General features: G+C 40.2%; 1 protein-coding gene across 1 annotated transcript in view; it reads right to left on the bottom strand.

The window, feature by feature from the left end:
- srpra (SRP receptor subunit alpha) overlaps positions 1-24757 on the bottom strand; it is a 30426-nt gene extending 5669 nt beyond the window's left edge. Inside the window, exons 1-13 of the mRNA XM_079824680.1 lie at positions 24677-24757; positions 24448-24597; positions 23238-23321; positions 22966-23129; positions 20893-21053; positions 13418-13568; positions 13079-13232; positions 11335-11471; positions 11081-11199; positions 9616-9702; positions 9289-9461; positions 6608-6821; positions 6370-6533 (exon numbers count right to left, since the gene is read on the bottom strand). Coding sequence (XP_079680806.1) covers positions 6370-6533; positions 6608-6821; positions 9289-9461; positions 9616-9702; positions 11081-11199; positions 11335-11471; positions 13079-13232; positions 13418-13568; positions 20893-21053; positions 22966-23129; positions 23238-23321; positions 24448-24570 — 1731 coding nt within the window. The 5' untranslated portion in view covers positions 24571-24597; positions 24677-24757. The remainder of the gene's footprint in view (positions 1-6369; positions 6534-6607; positions 6822-9288; positions 9462-9615; positions 9703-11080; positions 11200-11334; positions 11472-13078; positions 13233-13417; positions 13569-20892; positions 21054-22965; positions 23130-23237; positions 23322-24447; positions 24598-24676) is intronic.

Raw genomic sequence — 24757 nt, 5'->3', positions numbered from 1 at the left:
CCTGTACGACCAGAGCAGGAGCTTGGTCTGCATTGCCGGCAGTAAGTCAGACTTGTTCCCGGTGCATGTTGGACTCCGGCAGGGCTGCCCTTTGTCACCGGTTCTGTTCATAATTTTTATGGACAGAATTTCTAGGCGCAGCCAAGGGCCGGAGAGTGTCCGGTTTGGGGACCACGCGATTTCGTCACTGCTTTTTGCGGATGACGTTGTCGTGTTGGCCTCCTCGAGCCAGGACCTTCAGCATGCACTGGGACGGTTTGCGGCCGAGTGTGAAGCGGCTGGGATGAGAATCAGCACCTCCAAGTCCGAGGCCATGGTTCTCAGTCGGAAAAGGGTGGCTTGCCCACTTCAGGTGGGTGGAGAGTTCCTGCCTCAAGTGGAGGAGTTCAGGTGTCTTGGGGTCTTGTTCACGAGTGAGGGAAGGATGGAACGGGAGATTGACAGACGGATCGTTGCAGCTTCTGTAAAAATTCGGTCGATGTACCGGTCTGTCGTGGTAAAGAAGGAGCTGAGCTGCAAGGCAAAGCTCTCGATTTACCGGTCAATCTACGTTCCTACTCTCACCTATGGTCATGAGCTGTGGGTCATGACCGAAAGGACAAGATCCCGGATACAGGCGGCCGAAATGAGCTTTCTCCGTAGGGTGGCTGGGCGCTCCCTTAGAGATAGGGTGAGGAGCTCAGTCACTCGGGAGGAACTCGGAGTAGAGCCGCTGCTCCTCCACATCGAGAGGAGCCAGCTGAGGTGGCTCGGGCATCTTTTTCGGATGCCTCCTGGACGCCTTCCCAGGGAGGTGTTCCAGGCACGTCCCACCGGGAGGAGGCCCCGGGGAAGACCTAGGACACGCTGGAGGGACTATGTCTCCCGGCTGGCCTGGGAACGCCTCGGGGTACCCCAGAAGAGCTGGAGGAAGTGGCTAGGGAGAGGGAAGTCTGGGCGTCTCTGCTTAGACTGTTGCCCCCGCGACCCGGCCCCGGATAAGCGGAAGATGATGGATGGGTGGAATTTGTTTAACATTTCTCATTTTTATTTAGTTGAACTAGATGTACTAAAATAAATCACTGAAATAAAAACAGACATTTAAACTAATAAAAAAACTAAAATTACTAAAACTTTCAAATTACAAAACAGGAAATATAAAAATAAAATCTACAATTGTATCTCAAAATAGCGTCACATGATAAAATGTGTCACATGATCCTTCAGAAATCATTCTAATATGCTGATTATCATCAATGTTGAAAAGAGTTGTGCCGTTTTTCTGAAAACAATTTTTTCAAGTTTCTTTGAGGAATAGGAAGTTCAAAAGAACAGTATTTATTTAAAATAGAAAACTTTAGTGACATAAGTCTTTACTGTCACTTTTGATCTATTTAATGCATCCTTGCTGAATAAAAAGTACTAATTTCTATAAAAAAAGAAAACCTTTACAATGTAATAAAAGTGGCAAAAAAAATCAGCGATAATTCACTGAAATACTTTGCTCCATCCAGTGAGCCATTAAAGGGTTAGTTCACCCAAAAATGAAAATTATCCCATGATTTACTCCCCCTCAAGTCATCCTAGGTGTATATGACATTCTTCTTTCAGACGAATACAATCAGAGTTATATTAAAAAATGTCCTGGCTCTTCCAAGCTTTATAATGGCAGTGACTTGTAGGTTTGTTTATGAAGTCCATAAAAGTGTATCTATCCATCATATAACTGCTCCACACGGCTCCGGGGGGTTAATAAAGGCCTTCTGAAGTGAAGTGGCGCGTTTGTGTAAGAAAAATATCCATATTTAAAACTTTATAGACTAAAATAACTAGCTTCCGGCGGTCAAATGGCGAAATGGCGGAGAATTTCGATATAAGAGAAGAGGGGCTTGAGTTTGTTGGCCAGCACTATCCGCGAGAGGCGTCAAAGCTTGCGATGCTCCTGTAATCGCGCCAGGGGTTACTCTTTCGCCGTAAGTCGACCTGATGACTGCCAGAAGCTCGTTATTTTAGTCTATAAGGTTTTAAATATGGATATTTTTCTTACACAAATGCGCCACTTCACTTCAGAAGGCCTTTATTTAAAGGAACACGCCGACTTTTTGGGACTTCACCGTATCCCCCAGAGTTAGAGAAGTCCATAAATACCATTCTCATCTCCGTGCGTGCCATAACTCTGTCTGACGCACCCACCGCTAGCCTAGCTTAGCACAAAGACTGGAGGTAAACGGCTCCAGCTAGCCTACTGCTCAATAAGTGACAAAATAATGGCAACATTTTCCTATTTACATGTTGTGATGTGTATAGTTACATCATGTATTAAGACCGACGGAAAATTAAAAGTTGTGATTTTCTAGACCGATATGGCTAGGAACTATACTCTCATTCCAGCGTAATAATCATGGAACTTTGCTTCCGTACCATGAGTGCAGCGGCGCAATATTACACAGCGCCTGAAAATAGGCTGACTTCCAACAACATAACCAACGTGACAACCTGCTTGCACAGAGAGCGTGCTGGGGGCTATTTTCAGGTGCTCCGTAATATCATGTAAATAGGAGAATGTTGGCGTTATTTTGTCACTTATTGAGCAGTAGGCTAGCTGGAGCCGTTTACCTTACATGTCTGCCTGCTGTGTCTGTTGCTCTGTAGAGCCTTGCTTACCTTTGAATCTTTATTTTGATATTTCCTCTTTCTTCTACTGCTAAATATAACTTACTCATCACCATACATTGTTTAAAAATAAAAATAAAAAAACCGCAACTTGATCCTACAGATTTAGTCAATTATAGACCAATCTCAAATCTACCCTTTCTGTCAAAAATACTTGAAAAGGCAGTGTCTTCACAATTATGTTCCTTTTTAGAAAGAAATGGTATCTGTGAGTAGCCTGGCGTGGCCATACTCAATTCTAGTCAGAATATGAGTCTGGTACCGCTCCATTGAGCTTTGATTATGGGGCGTGTTTCAACCGAGCCAGGAAAGACCTCAATTGGATAGACACACAACCAATCAGAGCAACGGAGCGACGCGTAACGTTAGTTGTCAAATGTCAACAGAACTCAACTGCACTGTGTTGCCAAATCCGTGTTTTTCTCCATGTCCGCGGGTTGAAGCGACCCCAATTATGTGACAATATAAACCCAAGAAAGCGAATTTTAGCAGGCAACCTTGCCAAAATAACATATTTTGCCAACCAAACGCCATTTTTTTCTGGAGAACCCCCCGGAAAGTTATTGTTTTGGGCTATAGTTTTGAGTAGCAATTGTGCGCGACATTGCAAAAACACTTGGCAACCCTGTCTCCACGCACGCTGGATTAAGTAACGTTACAAGAAAAAGATGAGTGTAAACGATCTTTGCCAGTAATAAAATAATTTAAGGATACACAGAGTACTTACCAACACGATCATCGTTTCTGAGAGAAATAGTGAAGGTGAATGCATATACAACAAGTTCTCCGTTTAGGATAAGAGCAAATTCAACCCAAGAGCCTTCAATGACGTGGATGATTACGTTACTTTTGATCATCTGTCCATCATCGTCTAAAGCCCGCCCTGACAATTTCATTGGTCCGAACAGTTTCTGTTCGGGCATAATTACTCCTCTATGGAGCGAGTCCAGACCGAATTGCCCGAGCAAAACATTTTGTGGGCGGGGCTAAATTCGGCTGGCATCCAGGCTAATCTGTGAGGATTTCCAGTCAGGATTTAGACCGTATCATAGCACTGAGACTGCTCTCATCAGAGTTACAAATGATTTACTCTTATCATCCGATCGTGGCTGTATCTCTCTATTAGTGTTACTCGATCTTAGTGCTGCATTTGATACTAGCGACCACAACATTCTTTTGAATAGACTCGAAAATTATGTAGGTATTAGTGGAATTGCATTATCATGGTTTAAATCATACCTATGCGACCGTTATCAGTTTGTAGTAGTAAATGAAGATATGTCACACCGATCGCAAGTTCAGTATGGAGTACCACAAGACTCAGTGCTAGGACAGCTACTCTTCACCCTGTACATGCTACCAATGGGAGATATCATTAGGAAGCATGGCGTTAGTTTTCATTATGCTGACGATACTCAGCTCTATATTTCTTCACGCCCTGAAGAAACTTACCAATTCACAAGATTAACGGAATGCATAGCTGATATAAAATATTGGATGACTGGTAATTTCCTGCAACTCAATTCAGAAAAAACAGAATTTTTAATTATTGGACAAAAAAGCTCCACAAGTAGTAACCTAGAATACTGTCTAACACTTGATGGCTGTCCTGTCAAGTCCTCGTCGTCAGTGAGGAACCTGGGTGTGCTCTTTGATACCAATCTTTCGTTTGAAAGCCACGTTTCTAGCATCTGTAAAACTGCTTTCTACCATCTTAAAAATATATCTAAATTACGGCACATGCTCTCAATGCAAAATGCTGAACAGTTAGTTCATGCGTTCATGACCTCAAGGCTAGATTATTGTAATGCTCTACTGGGTGGTTGCCCTGCTCGCTTAATAAATAAACTCCAGCTGGTCCAAAACGCAGCAGCTCGAGTTCTTACTAGAACCAGGAAGTATGACCATATTAGCCCAGTTCTGTCAACACTGCACTGGCTGCCTATTAAACATCGCATAAATTTTAAAATCTTACTTATTACTTACAAAGCACTAAATGGTTTAGCTCCCCAATACTTGAGCGAGCTCTTAACATATTATACTCCATCACGTCTACTGCGGTCTCAAAATTCTGGCCAGTTGATCATACCGAGAATATCCAAATCAACTGCAGGCGGTCGATCGTTTTCCTATTTAGCACCTAAACTCTGGAACAGTCTTCCTAACATTCTTCGGGAAGCAGACACACTCTGTCAGTTTAAATCTAGACTAAAAACACATCTCTTTACTGTGGCATACACATAAAACACTTTTTCAATGAAATGATTGTTAGGCTGCATTAACTAGGTCAGCCGGAACCGGGAACACTTCCCATAACACCAAATGTACTCGTTACATCATCAGAAGAATGGCATCTACGCTAATGATAGTCTCTCTGTTTTATCCCGAGGTTTACTGCAGTCAGCCGGATCCGGGCCGTATCCAGTTCAGATGGTGGACCTGCGCCCAAAGAAGACCAACACAGGACCCCGAAGTGTCTGCAGAGACCGTGATTAGACTCCCCCTGCAACTGCCTCATCGACACGGCATCTCAATAAACCCGTCTCCGGCGTGTTGACTCAGATTGTTCGAATATTACAATTAAATAATACTTAAATCGATATGTCATCCTCAATACACCCGTCTCCAGCGTGTTGCCTCCGATCATTCGAATATTGCACTTTAATAATTATTTAATCAACATCATCCTCAATAAACCCGTCTCCAGCATGTTGCCCCCGGTCCCTCGAATATTCTGATCTATTATGACCTCCGAGCTGTAAAGCTGCCAGAATAATAATAATAATAATAATAATACGCTGTTTGTTAATTGGCCAGAGGAGAACTGGCACCCCGACTGAGCCTGGTTTCTCCCAAGGTTTATTTTTCTCCATTAGGTCACCTGATGGGGTTTTGGTTTCCTTGCCACTGTTGCCTCTGGCTTGGCTTGCTCAGTTGGGGACACAAAATTTTTCAACTAAACATCGAAATAAATCTAAATAATAAACTAAATTAACCATTTAAACTAAATTACTGATCGAATTATTGATCTAAAGCCCACACTGTCACTGTATGATAATTGAAATGAACTGATGACATCAGCGTTTTTTCCAGAATGGCTAAACAGCTGAATAAAATTATGCTGCATTATTTTCCTGTTTAACACTGTAAAGCTGCTTTGAAACAATCTACATTGTTAAAAGCGCTATATAAATAAAGTTGACTTGACTTGACCTCCAGTCTTTGTGCTAAGCTAGGCTAGCGGTGGGTGCGTTAGAGTTATGGCACACACGGAGATGAGAATGGTATGTATGGACTAATCTAACTCTGGGATATACGGTGAAAAAGCTAAAGTCCCAAAAAGTTGACGTGTTCCTTTAACCCCCCGGAGCAGTGTGGAGCAGTTATATGATGGACAGATGCACTTTTATGGACTTCATCAAGTCACTGCCATTATGAAGCTTGGAAGAGCCAGGACTTTAATATAACTCTGATTGTATTCGTCTGAAAGAAGAATGTCATATACACCTAGGATGACTTGAGGCTGAGTAAATCATGGGCTAATTTCATTTTTGGCCTTTAACTGTTGCAATGTACTATTTCAGAACCATCAATCGCTCCCTAGTGCAAGACCACTTTTTGTCTCACAGTTATTGACCAGAAACATACAATTTGAATACACTATAAAACAGCGCCATCTATAGACTATATCTGGCATAACACCTGAGCAAAACCTACCAGCTGATCCACAGCCTCATTGCCCACAAGTGCTTCTCCCACAAACAAGACCAGGTCCGGGGTGTTGACCGCAATCAGCTTAGCCAGAGCCGTCATCAGAGGGGCGTTATCCTGCATACGGCCAGCTGTATCGATCAACACCACTTCAAAACCCTGGTTACGAGCTGTAGAAAGACGGATGCGTTAACCAATGAATCCTCTGAACGTTTCATTTCCTTTAAAATCACGTGCATCTTACCAAAGGCAATAGCTTCCATGGCGATCCCAGCAGCATCCTTGCCGTAGCCCTTCTCGAAGAGTTGTACGGCCGGGCGTCCGCCGTGCTTCTCCGGGGGGTGCAGAGAGTTCAGACGGCGCTGGTGAGTCCTCAGCTGCTCCACGGCACCCGCGCGGAACGTGTCACAGGCGGCGATGAGCACGGAGAACCCGTTCTCAATCAGCCAATAAGAGATCTGCATGAAAAGAAGTCACACGGCCTTTATATTATATTCATTATGCTGATTTACTGCTCAAGAAACATTTATTATCATTAAGCAAAAACTGCTTTCAATATTGTTAATGTTTTTACAGAAACCATGATACACTACTATTCAATAAAAATAAAAAAAAGTAATACTTTTATTCAGCAAGGATGCATTAAATTGATTAAAACTGACAGTAAAGACATTTATAATGTTGCAAAATATTTTATTTTAAATAAATGCTGTTAATTGAACTTTCTATTCAAAGAATCCTGAGAATGTTTTTATTGTGGTTTCTACAAAAATATTAAGCTGTTACTTTATTATTAATACTAATATAATAATTAGTGCTGTCAAATAGATCAAGAATAACATTATGACCGGTGAAGTGAATAATACTGATTATCTCTTCATCACGGCACCTGTTAGTGGGTGGGATATATTAGGCAGCAACATTTTGTCCTCAAAGTTGATGTGTTAGAAGCAGGAAAAATGGGCAAGTGTAAGGATTTTAAGCGAGTTGGACACATATTGTGATGGCTAGACGACTGGGTCAGAGCATCTCCAAAACTGCAGCTCTTGTGGGGTGTTTCCAGTCTGCAGTGGTCAGTATCTATCAAAAGTGGTCCAAGGAAGGAACAGTGGTGAACCGGCGACAGGGTCACGGGCGGCCAATATGGGTGAAGGCTGGCCCGTGTGGTCCGATCAAACAGACGAGCTACTGTAGCTCAAATTGCTTAAGAAATTAATGCTGGTTCTGATAGAAAGCTGTCAGAATACACACTGCATCTCAGTTTGTTGCTTATGGGGCGGCATAGCCGCAGACCAGTGAGGGTGCCCATGCTGACCCCTGTCCACCGCCGAAAGCGGCAACAGTGGGCACGTGAGCATCAGAATTGGACCATGGAGGAGTGAAAGAAGGTGGCCTGGTCTGATGAATCATGTTTTCTTTTACATCACGTGGATGGCCGGGTGCATCGCTTCCCTGGGGAACTCATGGCACCAGGATGCACTATGGGAAGAAGGCAAGCCGGTGGAGGCAGTGATGCTTTGGGCAATGTTCTGCTGGGAAACCTTGGGTCCTGCCATCCATGTGGATGTTACTTTGACACGTACCACCTACCTAAGCATTGTTGCAGACCATGTACACCCTTTCATGGAAACGGTATTCCCTGGAGCTATGGCCTCTTTCAGCAGATAATGCGCCTGACACAAAGCAAAAATGGTTCAGGAATGGTTCGAGGAGCACAACAACGAGTTTGAGGTGTTGACTTGGCCTCCAAATTCCCCAGATCTCAATCCAATCGAGCATCTGTGGGATGAGCTGAACAAACAAGATCCATGGAGGCCCCACCTCACAACCTACAGGACTTAAAGGATCTGTTGCTAACATCTTGGTGCCAGATCCCACAGCACACCTCCAGGGGTCTAGTGGAGTCCAAGCCTCGACAGGTCAGGGCTGTTTTGGCAGCAAAAGGGGGACCAACACAATATTGTTATGCCTCATCGGTAAATAATATGTATGTGTGTATATGTGTCACACACACACACACACACACACACACACACACACACACACACACACACACACACACACACACACACACACACACACACACACACACACACACACACACACACACACACACACACACACACACACACACACACACACACACACACACACACACACACACACACACACACACACACACACACACACACACACACACACACACACACACACACACACACACACACACACACACACACACACACACACACACACACACACACACACACACACTTATGTTAAATGTGATTAATCTATTTAACAGCACTAATAATAATTATAATCATAATAATTTTTACTTTTCAACATTGATAATAATAAAAACTATTATTAATAATTGAACACCAATAATAATTGAGCAGCAAATCAGCATATTAGAATGATTTCTGAAGGAACATGTGACACTAGATACTGGAGTAATGATGCTGAAAATTCAGCTTTAATAATAATAATTTGTTACATTTATATAGCGCTTTTCTCTGCATTCAAAGCGCTATACACATGGAAGGGGGGAATCTCCTCAACCACCACCAATGTGCAGCACCACCTGGATGATGCGACGGCAGCCATATTGCGCCAGAACGCCCACAACACACCAGCTTTGATCACAGGAATAAATGACATTTTAAAATGTATTCAAATAGAAATCTGTTCTTTTAAATTGTAATTATATTTCACAATATTACTATTTCTATTGTATTTTTAAATCAAATAAATGCCTCCTTGGTGAGCAGAACATTAAGAAATCGTGGTATATTTGTTTATTGTGCATGCAAACCACATACACATTCCTTTTTAATTTCAAGCACTTTAACAAAACAAGTTTTTCAGATATTCCAGACCTTACATTTCTAGAAGCACTTTTTTTTTTTCAAACGAACTTACCTTGGCGAGGTTGGTGGACTTGCCGACGCCGTTGACCCCACAGAAGGTGATGACGAAGGGTTTGCGCAGAGAACGAGCATCTAGCACGTCCCTCAAGATGTCCACACGGCGCTTGGGCTGCAAGATCTGCACCAGAGAGTCCTGCAGAGCCTGCTTCACCGTAGAGGCCACAGCTGGACAGAAGAAACCACAGGACGATTTAGAAGAGCAAAATCCAGGAAGGCCAGAAAAGACATGCACTCGATGTTCTGGGCGTGAGAACATGCACATGTCTGTGGGAAGGCTCTTGTTTGGACGGGCTGTTCAGCAGGTGTGTGCTGTACTCACTGGTGAAAGTGCCCATGACTTTGCCTTCCAGTTTCTTGGCCACAGACTCACAGAGCTGGGAGGCTATTTCAGCTGCTACATTCTTGGCTAGAAAAAGAAGAGACAAAATTCATAATATAGGCTGGGTTACACTTCATATTAAGGTGTCCTTGTTACAGAGTCATTAAGAGTTAGGGGTTGGTTTAGGGTTAGTTGCATGTAATTATGTAGAATGTACTGTTATTACATGTAACGTGTAACAAGCACACTAAAATAAAGTTTAACCATAGGCTGTAATGGACAGCATATCCGTTTCTACAAATTTGTATTTATCTGATTCTTCAAGCATTTTGATTTAGCCCAATTCACTTATTAATCATTTAGACTGATTTGTGAGAAAAAAAATATTCGCTCATGAATCAAACAACATTCAATTGTACAAATTATACAAGTTTCACTTTCCACAAGAGCAATATCTAGCTCAGGTGTTTTCAAACTTTTAGATGCCATGGACCCCCTATTATGATCATCCTCGTGCGAGGGATCCCATCTTCAAATCGAAAAGGCAGCTATATTTTTCATGAATAAAGACCCAATTTATACTGTGAAAAAATAATACTAAATGTGTTAAATATAATATGGAAAATCTTTTGTTTCTATTATGCTTTTTTCTATCAATAATACATTTATTTATTTATTTTAAAAGTGCACTATGTAACTCTTTTGTATTCAAAATCGACTAAAATGAGTACATCATGAATCCATCTTCCAAACAGTGTTTTTGGAAGATGTGATTAATATACTTTATTTATGATTAAATATACTTTAATTATATTTTTATGAAACCCCCCCCCCCCCACCTTTTCAACCTGTGTTCTACTTGTTAAATGTATTATTTATTTGTATATTTTTTATTAATTTATTTAAATCCATTTAACTTTTTATTAATTTATTTAATATATTTTCTTTTTTAATTTTACTAAAATTTTATTATCCTTTTTCTACGTATAGTACTGGTTTTAGATATAAATATTAATATAAATGCATATAAATATTTATTTATATCCATTTATTAATTTAATCTTTTCTAATCCAATTTTTTATTACTTTTTGCCATTTGTAAGATGTATTTATCATATCAATTTTAAATGTATTTTTATTTACTTTAATCATATAAAAATTGTTTACTACTTTTTCAACCTATATTCTATATAGATGTATTATTAATATTTTTTTTCCCCTTTAAATTTAATAATTTTTTTATTTTTTATTCTAGTCGTTAATATTTTTTACACGGATTCCCTACCACACCTTCGCGTCCTCTTGACAATCTTTTTTTGTTTTTTTGACAAAAAACAATCTTAAAACTCCTAAATATTTACAGCTTGACTGTAGGAACCCTGTAAAATTTCATTAAAAACTAATTGAAAAAATGTACACAAAAGTGTATTGAATGAGGTGCCATGGAGCAAGAGCGATGTCATACCAATGAGGTGGTCCCTCATCTTGTCCAGAACTGGCTCCATGTCTTCCTGAGTCAGATTCTTAGATCCCACCAGGCCTTTCAGCATCCCAAACATTCCCCCAAAACCACCTTTTTTAGCTCTGCAGAGAAAACACAGAATGTGGCATCTCCATATCTAAGGATTCAAATGAAGACACATTCAGCAAGTTCAGATGAAGAAAATCAATGTTTTGAGGCAGTGTTGAAAGGACAGAATAGAGATTTTCAAATGTTACCCTTTCTTGCTAAGGTTTGGCACCACAACCCTCTCCTCCTCCTCCTCCTCCTCTTCCTCCACTTCTTCATCCTCTTCTTCTGAGGACTCATAATCGACACCACGCAGGTCACCTTTCATTGAATCCACCTGGATCAGCTGAGAGGAACACAGAAAATGTAAAGCCATTATTGAATATGAAGAATCTGTGCATGCTAGAATAAAGATGCTGCAGTGAATTTGAAGACTTTTTAGTAGCAGTAAAGGGCCTTTCACACTAGACGCTATTTAGCCACACGGATGTGTCACAATGACGCTCTTAAATCAAAACAATAGATCCCTATGGAGCTATTCACACCGGACGCAATCAATCGCAGCGCGAAAAAAGCTAGATTTTTTCCAACCAGTGGGCCGATTTTTCCCCCCGTCGCCATGTGATGAAACGAGCCGTCCAATTAGATTTGTGCTTACCCGAGCCGCTACTGTTGCACAAGTGTGAGAGTGGTGGCGCTGTTTTGAAAGCCTGTGTAATTATTGAAGAAAAGTATTCCGGAAGAGAGAAGAGAATGGATGTTGAGTGTTATCATTTATTCTTGCACGTTCTTTATACAGATTATCATTTCTATTCATTTTCCACTGAATTATGCGATCTGAAGATCTTGAAATAGCGTACAGAGCGCTTTTTTCCGTGCGTGTCTGTTATGAGAGAGCTCATTCACTCTAGAGCTGTCAATCATATAATGTGATCATAACTCCTGCCCTTCCGAATGACGATGTTGTGTTCATTTCCTCATTCTGAGTTCTGCATGGTTCCTCACAAACAACTGAGAGAAACATTTCTACAGATGAAGCATGAAGCCAAAAAAATACCATTACGACGATACATGTTCTGTATGTGTTTTTCATGCTGCTCGGGGTATTTTTATAACAATAAAGAATGAGAAAACACTACAAATAACAATTTACTGTAGTATGTTGTTCAGTGGACGAGGTTAAAGCCATATGGGAAAACCTAAGAGATACATACAGTACATGACGAAAAATGTATTCTCGGTAAGCGCCACCTATCACGCAGGCGTGAATTAGCTGAAGGCAATCAATTGTTTCAGTGAAAGCTCCTTTCATCGGCAATTCGCTTAGCTTTATCGCGTCAGGTGAGGGACTTAAAGCCTATTCTACACAATTCTCGGCACGCAATTTTTGTCATCAGGACGGATAGCCGTATTTGAGTCTGCTCAGACTGCTTTTTTGCGCACAAAAACTATTGTCGTCGCATCGTAAAATTATTGTAGTCACTGTGGTGAGATGGACTTTGTAACGACGTTTTAAGTGCCTTTTAAGCGTCTTGGGAGTGTAAATGTACTGAATGCCAATGGAGGCCTATCTGAAGCCTTTCTCAGCCATCAGCTTTCAACAAAAATATCTTAATTTGTGTTCCGAATATGAACGGAGGTCTTACGGGTGTCGAACGACATGAGGGTGAGTAATTAATGACAGAATTTTAATTTTTGGGTGAACTAACCCTTTAAGTGTGCCATATGCATCAGATGTTCAGCCAACGGTCAGTGGGCGTGACATCTGAGGCAGAGACTAGGGTCCACTAGGTGCAGTATTTTACTCAAATTTTTCATTACTTTTATCATATATTTATGACAATTTTCTGCAGTTGAGTATACTTTGAAAGCTGTGCGGACACGTTTGTGTGCAAGTACACGTTTGCGAACGTTGTGTGAAGTACACCCGGGCCTTAAAGCTGGACTGCTCACCGGTTCAGCTGAGGCCTCATGGTCTTGGGTCTGTGCGTCACCGCTGTTGCCATTGCTTCCACTGTAATCCAGATCTCCAGTGTTCCTCCCACCCATATCCCACACCCGGTTTGCCTTCCCCTTTGGCTTCTGGTTCTGGGGTTTAGGGGACTTACTGTGCAATACAAAAATGTAAAAATGTAACTTCAAACAACCTTCTGTTGCCAAAATAATCAGATGGAATAATGTAGTCTAGAACTCAGGGTTAAAGCTGAAGTCATTTAGAGATCTGTGACACCTGTGTGATCAAAAGTGGCTCCATGAAAGAGGCATTTTCACATAATTCATAATGTCTCCTACCTGGTCTTCTCCACTTTTACGCCACCCAACTGCTTGCTGATGAACTTGGCACGGTTCCTCTCAATAATCTCCTCTGGGGTCAGACCATTGTTTCCATTCTCCACAGCCTTTTTGGAGGCGGTCTGTGATGCAGCTTTAGTCTGATCTCCTCCTGAGACACCCGAGAAGAGGTGAAAAAGACTAATTTGTTAGTGTCACACAAGAGATGCACGATACAAAATTTATCTGCCAATACCGATACCAATAGTTTGCTTTTCTTAAGGAATAAAAAAAACTCTCCCAAATAATGCTGCAAACTATACAGGGAACCATCTAATTTAAAACATTACTATAATATCAGAGGTTAAAATTAACAACAAAGCTATTATGGTAAATGGTAAATGGTAAATGGACTGCATTTATATAGCGCTTTTAACAGACCTACGGCCATCCAAAGCGCTTTACATTTTGCCTCACATTCACCCATTCATACACCGACGGCGGTGTCTGCCATGCAAGGCGCCATCCAGCTCGTCGGGAGCAGCTGGGGTTAGGTGTCTTGCTCATGGACACCTCGACACTTGGTCAGGTGGAACCGGGGATCGAACCACCAACCTTCCGGTTTGTAGACAACCTACATGAACCACTGAGCCACTGCCGCCCCTAGCCACTGCCGCCCCTATATTATATTTAACTATTATATTCAACTGCGATTTATTTTCAGATGCACCGAAATGAAAATTCTTGGCCGAAGCCGAATAATAATAAATACTTGGCCGAATGCCTAAGCCGAATACCGAACACTTTTTTTAAATTTATATTTTTTCCATTTATTTTGCCAATTTTTTCACATTAGCATAAATTAAATTGTAAAAATGTGCTTTTTACTATTTTGTCTTGCTTTAAAAAAAGAAAAGAAAAATCTATTTATTTTTTTAGCATTCCAGCAGACATTATACAAACAAAGCACTAAATAACAAAATAAACCTAAAAAAAATTTCATTTGGCCATCTTATCTTAGGCCTATTATGGTCTCATAATCAAATCACTGAGGGTGCTCTAGTAAAGTGCAGATGTAGGCTAAGCAACGGCTCCTCCACAGCACTAAGTGTACAGAGAGACATTTAAGATTATTTAGAACTTAAAAAATATTTTGCAACTAATATTTTTCTATTAATCTATTAGTCTGCCTCCACACTGCTTTAACGCGTTTCAATTTCACTATGTCACTGCCGAAATTTGCAGCGTGCAATTGGCCATTAATCCTTTTGCAACATGAAAAACACTAGTTTTATTCAATGGATTATATAGACTGTAGTCTCAAAAGGGAGACAAGACCACTCCATTTACGATCACGAAACGCTGTCACATGTCAGTTCATCGCGATCTCGCAAAGTTCAGTGAAGCTGCTAACAATGCACAATAAATATCTTACTTGCGTTGATTCGTGTCTACACTTTGTTTGTTTGTTCATGAGAGGTTTTGCGAGCCTGTCACCGCTGCAGAAACACGTTGTAAATGGATACATTTGACGTTCTACAGACACAAATATGCACTGGAGCATTTGCCAATATATTATTACAGTATCAACTGAGGGTGCTCTTGCTTGCATTTGAGGGTGCTTAGACAGTGTCATCAAACGGCCATTTCTGCGTCTATCTCGGACACTTTAATGCTTCCACACTTCCGACATGTTTGCTCTCTCTCACACGCTGGTTGCTATATTTGATTGCGTCATCAAAAATGTCATTGTTCGGTTAAATTTATTCAGTCTTTTCACTTATTCGGCCGAACACCGAAAGTGCAATTTTTGCTATTTTCAGCCGAATAATTACGGTTGCCAACATTCGGTGCATCCCGAAACTACATTCAAATATTTTAAAGTGTGTATGCAACTAGATTGCACAGGTAGTTTACATAAATTACACAAAAAAGTTACACTTGTCTCCATGACAAATTTATTCAAACATACATATATAATTAACATTAAATCTCTAGTCTTTTTGACAGCTAACTAAAGAACTGTGAACACAGGATAACTTCCCTGAGGTAAATTTTATTGCCGTCCTTCCGCGATTGAAACACTGATTAAGCGATTACATGTAACGTGATTCATTTCAGTAAGTTGTACAATATCTTTCGACATACCTTCTGATGTTCATGCATGTTTTTTGAGAAATAACTTCCGCTTACACTGCGGCATTACAGCGATCCGTCACGTCACATTTAAGACCATCAAAACTAGTGCTGGACGATATACCGGTTCATACCGAATACCGGTTTTTATTTTTGTTATGATATGAATTTTGATGATACCGCAATACCGGTATGTGTCACGTTCGGAACACGGCACAGCGCGTCACTGTTCGAGGGGTCACGTTGTTGCACTGTAATGAGAGCACAACTGAGATCGCATCACAGCCTATGGTAAGTACGAAATCCCCCCTAAAGCCTCATTCACTATTATTCCCTATGTTATCCACTTATATTGTTCACTTGAAGGAGTGGATGAAAACGAGTGAGTGAATTCGGACAGCCGTTGTGTGTGCATCAGCTGTACACTAGGGTTGGGCCGGTTACCGCATTACCGCAATACCGCGGTCACGTGACGCCTACCGCGGGTCTGAGATTGTCACCGCCATCACCGCAAAAAAAAAAAAAAACCTTGGCCTGCCCATGTGTGCACGTTGTGTCTAATTCCATGGATTAATTGATTCTAATGACATGGATTGTGTCTAATGACGTGTGTCTTATATGGATTCAAGGTTTTCTAAACAAAACCTAATCAAAAGATGGAGCAAATCCGACCTTTCGCGAGTTGGGGAGCGCAATGTTCCATTATAACATTCCATTTGTACCTGTGTAATGTCTTTTAGCCTATAATTTGCATTTAATTTTACTAAAGCATAACATACAGGCGCATAAGCAGGACGTGCACGTTTTAATTGCACGTGCTTAACACAATTCTCTCACATGGTTGCGCAGCCGACAATAGCGGGTAGGTAGATAGAAGTCATGAACGCAGAAGAAGAACGCACCGCCCGGGCCATGGGTTTGTGTCGAACGCTGACCGATTTCTCCCATAGCTGGCAAAAAAAAAAAAAAAAACACGGCTTCAGAAAGAACAAACTGAGCTGGACCTGCCTTAGTACTGGTAAGTTTTAACTCTCTTCCAACTCCGTTTGGGAAAGATTGACTACAAATAAGCTGTGCCTGCGAAATTTCATTCGATATAATCAATAAATAATCTATTGTAGGCAATTAAATATAAGTTGGCTATGTGATTCTGAAATTCCAATTTCATTAAAAGGCTATCGAAAAAGATATCCGTCTGGCAGGCTTACAAGCAGTGTGCGACACTTTGCTAAATTAAATAGCCTTCGTTAAATATTTGAACCACTGAGACAAAAGCGCACACGAGATATATAAATTAATATGAATATTTAAACATATATAATATAAATATATACAATCACGGTAGGCTAGTGTGAGCAGCGACACTTTGTTAAATTAAATAGCCTTCGTTAAATAGCACCACTGAGACAAAAGCGCACACGAGAGGCATATAGCCTATATATAAATTAATATAAATATGTAAAATATGCCTAATATAATATGTAAAAAATATTTATGTAGGCTTATATAAATAACAAATATAAATAATTATATATATATATATAGGTATAGCCTAGGCCTATATAATTATTTATGTAATATAAATAACATGTATAGGCCGAGATATATATATATATATATATATATATATATAATATATATATATATATATATATATATATATATATATATATGTATGTATGTATGTACCAAGCGGCAACCTCCCGCAGTTTCTCTTGAAGCCAATACGGAAGTGCCTCAAACTGCAATTCATCGACTGGCCGCTAGGGACAGGATCCAGAAGGGAGCAGAATCTCATTGAGCCCCATGTTAAAATGGTCAACTTTAGAGCAGAATAAAACATGTTTACAGCCTGGTACAAATTGTGCTTTTGGTCTATACGGCTCATTTTGCCCTTCATGACAACTGTGAGGGGGGTGAATTTTTTTATAGCTCATTCGTTTACATTATATAAAGCCTTAAAGTTCTGCATAATTAAGGGCGTGGCCACTTCGAGTGACTGGTGGATAGCCATTTATCTGCTGTCTGTTAGTCATCGCGTCACTTAAGCTCCGCCCACGTCCCGCCTTTTTGCCCATTTTCTGTTATCCGGGAGTGACGCGCGATGACACGCTGCCAAGATGGCAACGGCCACCATTGCGCTTCAGAACGGCTCATCAGAATCCTATGGGTGACGTCACGGACACTACGTCCATATTTTTTTACAGTCTATGGTATGTACAAAAGTATTCGTTAAATAGCCTTGAACCACTGAGACAAAAGCGCACACCACACGAGATACGTAAAATAATATATGTAAATGTTATAAAATATAAAAAATAAATATAAATAATAAATGTAGCATAATATACAATCAAGGTAGTGTGAGCAGCGAGTGACTACACTTTGTTAAATTAAATAGCCTTGAGCCTTCGTTATTCTTCATTACCACTGAGACAAAAGCGCACACGAGATGTAAATTGTAAATGTAAATTAATAGCCTGAATATTTAAAAATATGTAGGCCTAATATAAAAATATAAATACTATAAATATAAATAATATATTATATGGGCGGGTGTGCGCGCGAAAGTCATTATAGTTTAAGTGATTGTTTGATGACGACGACTGTAATCTGAAATTAAAAATATTGGAAATAAATAAACAAATAAATATATATTACTGATCAATACCGATAAATAAAAATGTGTTTGTTTGTCTTTGTTTATGCTGTTCCATCTTCAGATCTGTCAGTCGTGATCTGATCTGCTCTCTCAGCAAAATATGAAGGCTGGGATGTAAACCATGGTCTAGTCTAGATTTCGTTTTGCCAGCACTTTTTTTCAGATATCATTCCATTTCTGTTCTAATTGTTCCTGTTCTAAACGTGAAAAAATAAATGTAAAATAAACATGTTCCTTATTATGTTCAATTGCCTGCGCTGGTGTGTGCGGCTGTGCGCGAAAGTCGAGCGGGAGCCGTTTAAAGCGGTTTACCGCTGAACCGCGGGAATTTCTTGCTTTTCAACCGCGGTAAGAAAAAATCCATACCGTCCCAGCCCTACTGTACACTTGATATTGCGGTGCAATGTGAGATTGAATGAGTGCACTCAATAACGTCCACTATGGTTTCAGACACCACTAAAAATGGCTGTCGCCTCAAATAATGCCCTATTTGAGTTTATAGGGGGCAATTTCAAATTCAGCCCTTGAGGACAGCGGATAATTACATGCGCCGCGCGAGAGAGAGCAGTTTCTGCGCGGAGTTGAGATAAACGTTCTCCACATGGATCATATTATAGCACATATAGACCGGAGTGAGCGCGTTTAAGTTTTTTATGGACATATTTCATATACTCTAGAGCTCTAAACATAAACCGGCAGCGTGTATGCGCATATATTTCATCACGTCTTCTTCAAATGAAATGTAACGTTATGCAAAGGACACTGAACGTCTGATCACGACAGCGAAGACACGATGGGTTATTCTGCTACACGGAAGACGATGTAAGTTAATAAATAGACTGACAATTCAGAGAAAAATGGGCAAAAATGTAACTGTCTCCCATGTTAAATGTTAAACTGACGTGTGTCGTTTGTTCAGAGACTGTAGTACTTGCAAATGCATTGCATATATCCTTCGACCTTTTAAATGTTCTTCCTTGTTTCTCCCTCGTTTTGTCAATTTGTTGATATATAGGGTTAGATTTTTAAAATGCTTAAAGGGTTAGTTCACCCAAAAATGAAAATTCTGTCATTAATTACTCACCCTCATGTCGTTGGACACCCGTAAGACCTCCGTTCATATTCGGAACACAAATGAAGATATTTTTGTTGAAAGCTGATGGCTGAGAAAGGCTTCAGATAGGCCTCCATTGGCATTCAGTACACTTATACTCCCAAGACGGATAAAAGGCACTCAAAACATCGTTACAAAGTCCATCTCACCACAGTGACTCTACAATAATCTTACGATGCGACGACAATAGTTTTTGTGCGCAAAAAAAAAATCAAAATAACACCTTTATCCAGCTTGTTATTGCCTTCCGTGTGTGCCTCCACGACGCATGCGCGAGAATATGACGTAGCGCCGGGGTTCGGGAATCTATGAAATGCACACTTTAGCCCCATTTTGAGAACTACGCCGAGACCTAAAGCACGATCAATGTAGAATCCAACAGCTGAGATACGCGCGTCTTCCTCTGATTGTAAACAAATCACTTCTGGGTCATCTGTCCGAACGCCGGATCTGCGTCATATTCTCGCGCATGCGTCGTGGAGGCACACACGGAGGGCAGTAACAAGTTGGAAAAAGGTGTTATTTTTATTTTTTTTGCGCACAAAAACTATTGTCGTCGCATTGTAAGATTATTGTAGAGTCACTGTGGTGAGATGGACTTTGTAACGATGTTTTGAGTGCCTTTTATCCGTCTTGGGAGTATAAGTGTACTGAATGCCAATGGAGGCCTATCTGAAGCTTTTCTCAGCCATCAGCTTCCAACAAAAATATCTTCATTTGTGTTCCGAATATGAATGGAGGTCTTACGGGTCTCAAACGACGTGAGGGTGAGTAATTAATGACAGAATTTTCATTTTTGGGTGAACTAACCCTTTAAGGTGCCCTCAACTCTTTTTTTCTATCTCCATGGTCATATTTTCATAAGCATGTCTGTAATGAGTGTGTTTTATTGGTTGTTGTCTCCCCACAGCATCATTTTCTGGTGCTTTGTAAACCTGTAGGCCTAGTAATTCTAGTGTGAAAATGTTCTACAATATTCACTCGTCATGACAGTAAAATAGGGCATTCTAGTCAATCTACTGCAGTATTTTCTCTCTCAATCAGTAGAAAATGTTGTTAACACCCGGTCATGCATAGGGGAAAAAAATACCTTCATATACCGTGAAACCGATATAATTTTGAAAAATACTGTGATATACATTTTTGGTCATACCGCCCAGCACTAATCAAAACTGCATTTATTGTTTAAATTTCATGATAAAATGGACAGAATTTGAAAGCGGAGACTTTGTTTCTTATCAGAAGTAACAAAGCTCTTTGCAATTATTGGATGGGAGGCGCACTGGTGTAGGGAAAACTGCAGACCTGGCAACCTGGGCTTGAACTACAGGTGATTCATGGGATCAAATAGAGCCTGCTTTTAAGTAGCTATTTTTTAACTGTTAAAGCGTTATTGTCTCGTTTAACACTGCAACTGCAACTCTGACAAGTTTTTCCATACCCTTTTGACTGACAGGATACCATCGGCCCTGATCTTCGGCTGTTTTTAAGTGAAAATAATTGTTTCTACCAGCCGATGCCAATTATTGGCCGATACATAAGTGCATCTCTACTTATAAAGCACTGAAAGCACTCTTCTCTCACCTTCCTTTTTGGCATTTTTACTTTTCTTGCCTCCCTGCTCCTTGCTTTTGTCTCCATCCTTTGTCTCAATCATAGACTTCACAGTTTTCTGGGATTTCTGGGACTCTTTGAAAGGCCTCATAGAGACGGGGGCCTTGGCTTTGCTGCTGTCCTCCGCCTCCCTGCAACAAAAAAATTAATTGTAATCTTTTATGTAAATTATTTCCTTTTTTTTTTCCAAACTAAAAATTTGGGAAATACTATTTGGGCAAGCCATAATAATGTACCTGCAGGAACTGTATGCATACACTACCTTTAAATAGTTTGAATGGTAGTGTCTTCTGCTCTTGTCGGCTGCATTTATTTTTAATCAAAAATACAGTAAAAACTGTAATTTTGTGACCATATAAAGTCACTGTTTTCTATTTGAATATATTTGAAAATTCTTATTATCAATGTGGAAAACAGTTCTGCGGCTTCATATTTTTGTGGAAGTAAAAATATGAAACTTTAATTTTAAATTTAAAATATTTACATTTTTACCAAACTTTTGAATGGTAGTGTATTTATAACTGGATAATAATTGGATTTTAAAATGTGATATACAGCTAAAGAATATTTGAACCCACTTTATATTAGGTGGCCTTAACTACTATGTACAAACATTTTAATGAATCATTTGATACGATGCACTTATTGTGTACATTATACATAAATGTTTTTACATTGTACTTACATTTAAAAATGACCTGCATATAATTACATCTGTAATTCATTTCTGTAGTTACATTTGTAATTACACAGTTGACACTTCCCTTACACCTAACCCTACCCTTAAACTTACCCATAACACCACACCTGTCCCTAACCCTACCCTTAAACTTACCCATACCACCACACCTGTCCCTAACCCTACCCTTAAACTTACCCATAACACCACACCTGTCCCTAACCCTACCCTTAAACTTACCCATAACACCACACCTGTCCCTAACCCTACCCTTAAACTTACCCATAACACCACACCTGTCCCTAACCCTACCCTTAAACTTACCCATACCACCACACCTGTCCCTAACCCTACCCTTAAACTTACCCACACCAACACACCTGTCCCTAACCCTACCCTTAAACTTACCCACACCAACACACCTGTCCCTAACCCTACCCTTAAACTTACCCATAACACCACACCTGTCCCTAACCCTACCCTTAAACTTACCCATAACACCACACCTGTCCCTAACCCTACCCTTAAACTTACCCACACCAACACACCTGTCCCTAACCCTACCCTTAAACTTACCCATAACACCACACCTGTCCCTAACCCTACCCTTAAACTTACCCACACCAACACACCTGTCCCTAACCCTACCCTTAAACTTACCCATAACACCACACCTGTCCCTAACCCTACCCTTAAACTTACCCATAACACCACACCTGTCCCTAACCCTACCCTTAAACTTACCCATAACACCACACCTGTCCCTAACCCTACCCTTAAACTTACCCATATCACCACACCTGTCCCTAACCCTACCCTTAAACTTACCCATAACACCACACCTGTCCCTAACCCTACCCTTAAACTTACCCATATCACCACACCTGTCCCTAACCCTACCCTTAAACTTACCCATAACACCACACCTGTCCCTAACCCTACCCTTAAACTTACCCATAACACCACACCTGTCCCTAACCCTACCCTTAAACTTACCCATATCACCACACCTGTCCCTAACCCTACCCTTAAACTTACCCATATCACCACACCTGTCCCTAACCCTACCCTTAAACTTACCCATAACACCACACCTGTCCCTAACTTGACCAATATCCCACCTCAATATCAGCAAAAGTGTTTTGCAATACAATATGAAAACAATAAGTACATTGTTCTTATTTTTTGATGTAAGTACATAGTAGTTAAGGCCACCTAATATAAAGTGGGGTCGAATATTTTGATCCAAAGTTTTCCTCTTAAGTGTGTGAATTTAGTTTTGCAGACAAAAATACATTTTGTATTCATACACTTTCGAAAATTCTGACAGCCATTCGTATTTTATCAACTCAGGTCTAGCTCACCGCAAAAGACTGTGGAAGTCCTCTCCAAACTCAAAATTATTGAGCAGAAACTTTAGGGCGCCTCTCTGCTCCAGCTCATTCTTGTATCGATCTCTGAAGTGAAGCTGGACATCATCCATGAACTTATCCACATACGTCAGCGTCAGGATCTTTTGAAAACCCACCTGGGAAACAAAAGCACATGATCAGACACATGGACGCTTGAGAAACAGGACACCGGAAGATCTGATCATCATATTATCATGTACTGAAAAAGGAAAATAAACACTCACCACAAACACAAGCTCAAACTCATTGTCCAGCTTGTATTTAAGACTGAGGGCATTGTGGTTGAAAGAGTTATTCCCAGTCCTCTCCTGCAAACAGAGAGCAAAAAAAACACATTCAACTTCAAATATGTCTCTTCTAAATCTGATACTCTTTCATCAAGTTAACTGTTGGATGGAGATGAGAAGGCTGGAGAGACCAAAATCATTGTTTTAAAGGGATGGATATTAGTGATACAGACTCTTGCCCCTGGTTTCTCAGACAATGTTTAATCTAGTCCCAGACTAAAATGCATGTTTGAGCGGTTTTAACTGAAAGAAACTTGCACGGACAGATCTTAAAATATGTCAGTGCCTTTGTATTGCCTCAAGATACACACCAGTAAAAAAATGTGTTTCCTAAGGCACTACTTAAACTACTTAAATATCCTAAATGACCTAAAGCCTAATCCTGGCTTAATCTAAACCCTGTCTGTGAAACCAGACCATATTTAATTGTCATGCTACGATCATTTTAAATTAGATAACAAATATATGTAACATTAATGGAATGTGGCTTTTAATGTTAAATTTAGATTTTTTATTTTATTTTACTGTCTTTGAGCTAACAGCTACCGTTGCATGCAATCATAAACTTTGACTAAACATTTTTATAATAATGATAAATATTCTTTTCTTTTGCAATAAAGAATACAACATTTACAAGCAAAAATACGATACACTAATTATTCTAAGGGGGGGTTGCAATACATTAAATTCTGAGATTAACTAAAGTGTATTATATTATGATATAAGTTTTACACCTTAGAAGATTCCAACTAACACTTGAATTTATTTATTCATTTTTTCTTAAGTTTTAAATAAAAATTAAGATTTTTTTTACATTTATGAATGTAAAATTTTGCAAGGAATCATAATAAAATAAACTAAACATTTAAAGGGTCTATATTGAGCTCTCTGTCAGTCTCAGCTGGCACGTGCAGTATTACGCAACGCATTTGACTGTCCAACATGCCTAATCCAAACCTGCGATTCAGATGCCAACTAATGCATCAATATTAGTGCTATTTTACTTCATCCAACATAGTTCCCATAGTAACCTACATTATTACACCCTCTCACAGCCTAACTAACCCATGTGTTCGCTGGGCTAAGCTGCCTATACACTGAATAACACAATAATAATAATCCCCAGCAGGCCGAGCAGGGACTGTACCTGGAGGATGACGGAGCGGATGAGAGCGTTGACGGGCCCGGTAAAGGATTCAGTGACTCCGGCGCCCTGAAAACACCACAACACGATCCCCCCTTTACTGAAGATGGCGAAGAAGTCCAGCATCTTTGCCAAACACGGACGAACCCAATTCTAGGTAGGACAGAACAGACAGCGGTCAACAAAAAACGACACCGAGTAAAAAATAAATAAATAAGAGCCTCAAAGTTACCCTGCGCTTGAGTAAATGTGCGCAGTGCTGCCTGCCGTCAGAATCAACACTCAACTCACGATCAGACACGTCAGTGGCATA

Source organism: Gobio gobio (assembly GCF_949357685.1).
Source record: "Gobio gobio genome assembly, chromosome: 9".
In the NCBI taxonomy this organism is placed as follows: domain Eukaryota; kingdom Metazoa; phylum Chordata; class Actinopteri; order Cypriniformes; family Gobionidae; genus Gobio; species Gobio gobio.
Note: the sequence above shows the minus strand (reverse complement) of the source record. Positions and strands in the feature narration are given on the sequence as shown.